General features: G+C 39.0%; 1 protein-coding gene across 1 annotated transcript; it reads right to left on the bottom strand.

Moving 5' to 3' along the window:
- Window positions 1–1,760: 1,760 nt before the first annotated feature.
- Window positions 1,761–7,117, bottom strand: cnih1 (cornichon family AMPA receptor auxiliary protein 1). The gene is made up of 5 exons (XM_041971171.1): window positions 6,943–7,117; window positions 5,864–5,932; window positions 3,394–3,506; window positions 3,127–3,270; window positions 1,761–2,993 (listed from the first exon to the last, which is right to left on the bottom strand). Exons 1-5 carry the CDS (start codon window positions 7,021–7,023, stop codon window positions 2,966–2,968), a joined length of 435 nt encoding a protein of 144 aa, XP_041827105.1. The 5' UTR covers window positions 7,024–7,117; the 3' UTR covers window positions 1,761–2,965.
- Window positions 7,118–7,950: the final 833 nt, after the last annotated feature.

Below are 7,950 nucleotides of genomic sequence, written 5' to 3' on the forward strand. Positions count from 1 at the left end.
AAATGATAATCTGTTTGCTGTATCGTGCTGAACAAATTTGCTCTGCCAAGGGAGGCCTATGGGTAAGGCTCCTCTTGATAATCTGATTCATTTATTAATTTATTTACTTTGAATCATGGAATCTATGTAATCTTGCTGGACCTGACCGGAGGGGACAGAAAAAGATGGAAAATAGCAAAAAGAGCAAAAGGGAAAGAAGAAAGGAGACAAAAAGATCACACACAGAAGGAAACGACCCTTCAATCCACACAATCACCAGACAACAAATTGTTACACCTGTACATGAACACATCAGAAAATTTCCTACAGCTTTTACAAAAACAGAAACACACACACAGAAAAAACAGGGCTGCCAGTCATTAAGAGTTTTTAAATAATAACCAAATCAAAAAGATATAACAGTGACCGGATACTAACTCACAGGAAAAATACAAAAAAAAAAAAAAAAAAAAAAAAAATTAATAATTATTGCTTAGTATTAAAACCCACTAGACAACTCGGTGACTGTGTCAGCATGCAGAGCATGAGAAACAAGGAGTGATCAGTGATGAAGAGTGGTGAGTGAGATCATGCAAATGTGACCACGCCTCCACGGAGGCCAGAGGCAGACCAGGGCCTGGGCCGGGCCCTCAGCAGCATACCCGGAGCACCAACCCAAGCCACCCCACCACAAAGACGACTCCAGCCCCACCCGAAGGGCAGCAGAGGAGAGCCCCAGCAAGAGCCCCCCACGGTCCCGGGGCACAGGCCCCAGTGGGCCAAGATCAGCAGCCGCCGGCCCTGCCAGGGACCGGCTACCCAGGGCAGTCCAAGCAAAGGGCCCAGGGCCCCAGGAGCCCAGAGGCAGCTGCCCCACCCCCCAAAGGCAGAGGGCCCGCAACATGCCTAGGAGGACCAGGCCCCCCCAGACAGCCACCCGGCGTAGGCCAGCACACGCCCCGATGTTCCAGCCGCACACCCCCGGAACCAGGGTGCTATCGGCCAGTTAAACATTTTAAAGGTACACTCCAACTATAACAAGGTTTTTAGGAATAATCCACTAATTTATGTCCAACTGTTATTGTCAATTTTAGACGCATCAATGGAAACGGGAACAAATGATGCATTTTGACAGGTTTCTAGTAATAAAGTACCTAAAGATATAATTTAAAGTATTATCATTTTTGTTTGTTTACAAGTCATCTGTTAGGAGTTACCTGTCTCAGGCCTCGAGTTTGGAGCCTTTTTAAATGCTTGAATGATTGTTAGATTTAAATTACTTAAAGGAACATTTCCCTGAAAATGGTCAAATTATGATCAGAAGTGGACTAAAAATGAGAGAAAATGCAGCAAATGTCCAAAGAAAAACTGACAGACCTTCACAAAGCTTGAACTGATGCTCAAGGCTACTTGAAATGATTTCAAAAAGTTTGCTTGAGAAAAAGTTGAGGGGTGGCAATATTTTTCATCCATGATGTATTTTGGATGAGAACTTGTAACTGTTTTCTGTCTTCTTTTACATATTGTTAAGCATAATCAGATCATTTCAGGCTTCTAATCTAAATATGAAAAAAAATTAAATATATCGAAGTATCGAATATCTATAATCTGTGTGTGTGTGTACATATGTATGTATATATATACATATACATGTTTGAATTCTAAATGGATTACATCTCATTGCCAATAATCTACGGTCTGTGGAAAAGCCACCATCATTCCATCTGATTCAAGCTGAAATAATTAAATGAAACAGACTTTCAGTCAAACTCGGTCCACACTTTATAGCGGGATTGTTTTATTTAGATTCAAATAAATCTTTTCCTAGATTTGATGTGATGGGATCTAATACATTAAAATGTCATTGACAAAATAATCCTCTTCCCTGATAAATTTACATGTCAAATGACAATAAATACAAATAAAGACAATTTGGACTAATGGCTTCTACACTAAAATATGACAGGTTTGATTTGAAGATGAGCAACAACACGGAGTGCTTGAAATTCTGCTTTAAAATAAAAAGGATTTGAAAGAGTGAAATTAAAGCTGGAATAAATAAACTGGAGTTTTTAACAATGTGGACTATTTGGTGCCAAAATGAACAAATAAAAACAGAATTTCAAAAGGTACATTCAACAGTATGGCACGTCAGCAGGAAGCTACCAAAGCCTACAACGCTGCAGCAGATTAAAGTACTGTTGCTTTTTTTAAGCCGAATACATTTTTTTGTTTTACTGTTGAGTCTACCTTTCACTTCACTGGTAGCTTTAAGGGCTATTCTACAGAAATACAAGACAGTTCACAGTCTGGATGAATGCAGATGGAAACGCTGCCTCTAGAGTTGGACAGGGATATTTGATAAACCTCGAGTATGGAAATGATACATCTGAAAGTTTGAAAACTGATCTTGAGACAACCAGACAATGATTGTCTGTGTGCACCGTGTTTTACTAAATGATAATAGCCCATGCACTTCAACCTTCACTGCACCATCGGTCCCAAAATGTTCAGTTTAATTATCTGTGGGCGTGAACACGAGAAATCTCCTGGCAGGAATACAATTTAAAAAAAAATCTTAGATCCTCACAGGTAAATGCACCTGGAAGCCTAACTAATCTGTAAACACTCAGGTTGGGAACTGTGATGAAAACCTTTATTTAAATCCCAAGCATTAAAAGTCACCACACCACTAAGTAAAAAAAAAAAAAAAAAAGGACAAAGTTGCCTGTTCAGGTTTATCGTGGTTTCCAAAAACAGTGTTTAAACTGCAGTGCTATGAGGGAAACGCTGCGACTGAGATAAAGTCTTAAAAGAGGTTAAATGTTTCTGCAATGACACTGCGCTGTGTTGAGGGGAGTGGAGTTCATCCTCTTGAAATGGCATCTTGTGTTGCTGAGCAGTGGTCTCCAGCAGATCCAGCCTTCCACCACTAGATTGTATTATCTGGTTGTTGACTGTATGTGCACACCCTTCTCTGGCCCACTTATGAGCTCACCAGAACATAGATCATCCTGTAAAGAGATTATGACAAGTTTGGTCTATTTAACAGTGTCTTAGTTGATCAGAAATGAAAAATTGAGATTATATAAGTTCTTAAACATGTTCAGCTTTTTAACAAGTGGGTGGGGGACCAAAAAAACGTACCCATAGAGATAGTAGAAGAAAGACAGGAGGTAGAAAGCCAGTTTGCACCAGCCTTCTTTTTGACAGTACGCCAGGATGTCGGCATTCATGATGGTCGTTGGGTCGTACAGTCCTGGACAGCTCATCACAGGTCTGCTCATATACCTGCAGCACCGCAAACAAAAACAGGTCATCGCATACAGACTTTTTTTTCTTAATTGTCCTGTGTCATTTATATAAGTGACCTTTTCATCCAAAGAAAGGGCAACGGTTTAGTTGGATACAAACCTCCAGACATGATAAGCCAACAGAGGTAAGTTGAGAAAGAGGGTGAGCCACTCAGCCGCACAGAAAAACATCACGCAGAAGAAGAAGTGGATTAGATACTCCGGCAGAACCAGCTGAAAAGAGATGAAGTTGACGAAAACGTTACAATCTGGAGTCAGTTTAGTTCCCCAGCTCCCACCATTTTCTCTTTGTTGCTCTTTTAATACCAAATAGTATTTATATAAAAGTCATTTTTACCAAGTGTGGAGTCGTGACAAATGCAGTGATTTATAGGATTTTGTTTGAAAAGCTCAGCTTTGTCTGTACTCCAACCCAGACATCTAAGGATTGCCACCAACTCCAAAGAGTCAGAGAGGAGTAAATTACAATAAGGCTGTTACTTTAACTGCAAGTCATTCTTGTGTCATTACACTGTTGGTCTTTGTGGCAAAAGAAAAGATAAAATACGCACTGCTCTGACATCATCTGCAACACACGAAACAGGGTGAAAAATTAAGACCTGCCACCTGCAAAATCCGTGATATTTAACTCAAACTCAGGAAAAGGCACTTCACTTGTTTTAAGTTTACAAAGTGAAGCAAAGCAAAGCTTTTCTACTACTAGTCTGATGAGGGAAAAATGCATAAAGCTTCTGACATCCAATCTAATCATGCAAGCTGTTTGAAGAGTATAAAATATCTATTCTTGCAAGTAGATAGGAAAGGTTAATTTCCCGCCCTGGTTCAATGCCATGCATCATCATGTCTGACATCAAAACAAAAAGGGAGACCAAATAACAACTTGCTCTGGAGTATATTTGCATATGTCAACATTGAAAAGGTTCTTGCAGTAAGAGCAAACCTACAAATCATCCTACTTCCTGACGGCACGCTGGAGAAGGACCATGCTGTGAGCATAGCAGTGTTGATGCAGCAGCCTGCCTCGGGTCAGGTCTGGTGCGGGGTTCGGGGGGGGGCGGGGCAGATGGAGGCGCCACATGGAAGCCATGCATTAGAAAATAGCAGAGGGCGGAGGCAAAGCCCACAGCCCACAGATGGAAAAGGTGAGGGGCGTGTGGGAAGAGGAAGGTGCAGGACGGAAGGGGGCTGCAACGTGCGGAAATCCTGCACTGTGCTGCCAAATACGAAACGACTGATCACAGCACTAAAGACGTGCCTAATGAGCTCAACGGCCCACAAGTGAATGGACTGGCCCTGGTAAAAACTGCAGATCAGACTATGGAGCCTATCATCGATTAAAGGTAAAGGAATCTGCACCCTTTTTTTCTCTCTCTATCTAGAATAACTCCTCCTACTATGGAAATTACTAACCAATCACTGATCTCAAAAAATGCTGAGCTGGAGAGTGTTGAGACCCTGCTGCCATCTGTTCTGAACCACAGGTGGTGAAGGCTGAAGCCAATACTGAGCTCATATACTATGGCTTAAATCTGCTAAATGTTGACTTAAACTGTAGCCTACCCATGGAGAAATATGATATACACTGAAACAAATCATCAGTACAATCAGTGTACCACAAGCCACAGCTTTACTACAATCTAATATTTCAAAGTATCAGGATTTAATTACTACTAGAAATAAAAGCTTTTCCTCAAACAAAAAAAAATATGACTGAAGTTTATGGAGAATTTACTGTACCAGTAACTGCAACGATATATGCAAACAAAGGGTAGATTATAATAGAGATCATGCATGCTTTGAGCATTTGCAAGTCTTTTCAGTTAACAGCTATAACTTACCAATTAATCAGTAGAAATGTTTTATCCAAAGGAATACCTGGGATTGTCAGTTTGAATGTTTATATGCTACAGGGTCTTTTAACTCCTCAAAGCCTAAAAAAATGCCCAGACACTGTTTATTCTGCTGATTAAGTTCAAATTCAATACTAAATAGTAAAGCTTGTAACCAAACGCCTGCCTTTTGAGGTTTGTACAAATATTTATATTATATCAAAATGCTCAGAAAGAATTAAAAACAAAAAACTTGGGGGTGAAAAAAAGAAGGGAAAACAAAAACAGGTGACATGTTATTATCCTATCAAAAACTGAATCTGATTAGTTAACTGAAAAGACGATTGCAAACACTTCACCGTGCAAAATGACAAGACTTCAGACTGAGTTGAACTGAACGGGCAATTTAAAGTTTGGTACAAACCTTTAAAGCAATTTTGACTCTTTTAATCTTTTTGACCTTTTCAACTGTCTTTTTGCCATTTAAAGAAAAAGGGGGGAAAGTAAAGTAGAAAAAAAACAAAGGAAGCAGATTGGAAAAATAAAAGTTGTTAGAGTTTGACAGCTGACAAGATTACTGAATTCATAAGAGGCAGTTTATTTAGCATAACAGTGCAGAAAAATGACAAAAAAGACAAGATAGGCGGCTAAAGTTCTACTAAAACAAAGATTTGTCAACAAAGCGCATCTGCATGCAGTCAGAGGCAAGGAGGGTGTGTAAGGTCAGGTGGTGGTACTTACCGGATTTAAAGTGTTGCATTGATCTATAGGATTCTTGTAGTCAGTCTTCAGCTCATCAAATGCTATTATCTGGAAGGGAACAAATAAAAAAAATTAGACAATAGATTAAAAAGTAGCAATTTAAGTATATTCAACATTTCATGTCACATGTTTTCTTTAAATAAGGAAACTACTTGTTCTGAATAAAACTACTGTATAGCAAGCTATTGTATATTAGCTAAATATTACTGTAATTAAAGTTTGACAAGCTGGGCTCAGCGACTACATGTCACAGTGAAACATCTTTAAAAACAAAAGAAAAATAACTACTAATAAGTAAAATTAGGTTATTTTTCCAAATCAATTACTATCTTCAGTTAAACTTCCTGCTAAGTCACGTAACTAATTAAAATTATTAACAATCTGTTTTAAGTTTACAACAGACTACATCGTCTTAGATGTAATGCTAATGTTAGCATTGAAATGATTGGTGTTATAAAACGCAGAGTTGTGACATGTTGGGTGTTTCGCGATAAATTATGTGACCTTTCGGATTCTACCAATCCAATTACTAATAATTGATGTTTATCGGGAAACACATGATCTCGCACATTACAACGGCTTGTCGTTCCCGGATTGGACGACAATGTTAGCTAACCTGCTACATGCTAAGTACCAGGCTAGCTGTTAGCATAACGCGGCTATGTAGTTTGAAAAACTTGACAGTTTATGTAAGTTTCCTATAATAAACTAGCGTTTATTGGACTGCGGGCGGAATTAAAAAGGTTTAGCAAAACATCTTCCAAATACACTTTCCGTGTTCACAAAGATTAACTTAATTCTAGCCGACGATGGGGATTGTGTCATTCATTCAACAGTATGTTTCAGAAGCAGTTTCTTTAGCATGGATACGCTCCATATAGACGTTGCCAGAATCCATTGGGACCTTCGTAAAACCCGAAACCGTCCCTGTTAATGTGGCGAAGAGGATGGCCTTGTGTTGTTAGCCCCCGCTTTGGCTTGGCTTCCTCACTCCTTCACCTGTCTCTTTCACCAGCGTTGAACTGGGAGGCCCACGCTCCTTGTAAATATATACTTACGTGCCAGATAGCGAAAAAGATAAGCGCCGCAGTGAGCAGCAGAGCAAGCATATAACAAAAGGCCGCGAATGTGAACGCCATTTTTCTCAAGTTCTTCTAAGCAGTTCCTGGCCCGGTTGGCGGATGATGCAGGCAGCTTCCCACCGTTTTGAGATTTGTCGGGATGTCTTCTTCTTCAATAAATGTTTCACCAGATAGGATGCTCTGTAGTTGCATTACTGCCATCTTCTGGTCTTTTGTTTGCATGTCCTGCAGACTCATGGTTTAATTCACATTTTTGCTTCATTGAACATGAAATTCTACTCTAATCACAATTTACAATACATAGATTGCAGTTTAAAAAAATCCAATGGAAATGTACTTTTTCCAATATATTTGAACTATTCACACATTACATTCTTAGAGGTAAAAACCATAAGGAAAAGAAGACCTCTTTTTTGTTAGTCAGATTTCTGGATCTCTGTTAAGCACATGGCAGTTCTGCTTTGTAACTAGCTTTGTTGAACGCTCATTCCACCTCTATATCCACATTAAATAATAAGAGGAGAAAAAGGGGTTGCAACCCACCCACACCCCAAACAGTTCCACCACCATACTTTGCAACAAGATAATTAGCAACCCCAAAGCTTCATATTGGCACAAATTCTCATACATGTAATTGTGCATTAATTTACGGTAGTTTTCTGCCAATTCTGTGATAAATGCTGACAATTAAAGTGAACTTGTTTTTGGATAAAATGTGCTGTTTTGTTATATTTAGATATAATGATATCGCAATTTGAAATAAATCTGTTTTTATTATCTGCTGCTTTGTCACATGACACTTCCTGTGGTTGCAAGTATGCAAATGTTTTTTGTTTTTTTTTATCCTAAAACTTACATTTTGTGTGGTGTGTGGTTGACAGGGGTTCTGTTAAAAAAATACATAAAATACTAATATAGCTTACAAATACATGATGCATTTGGTAAAATAAGGAATTTATGTGTCTTTTGTCCATGAAGTTATTA

Source organism: Melanotaenia boesemani, chromosome 20 (assembly GCF_017639745.1).
Source record: "Melanotaenia boesemani isolate fMelBoe1 chromosome 20, fMelBoe1.pri, whole genome shotgun sequence".
Classification (NCBI taxonomy): domain Eukaryota; kingdom Metazoa; phylum Chordata; class Actinopteri; order Atheriniformes; family Melanotaeniidae; genus Melanotaenia; species Melanotaenia boesemani.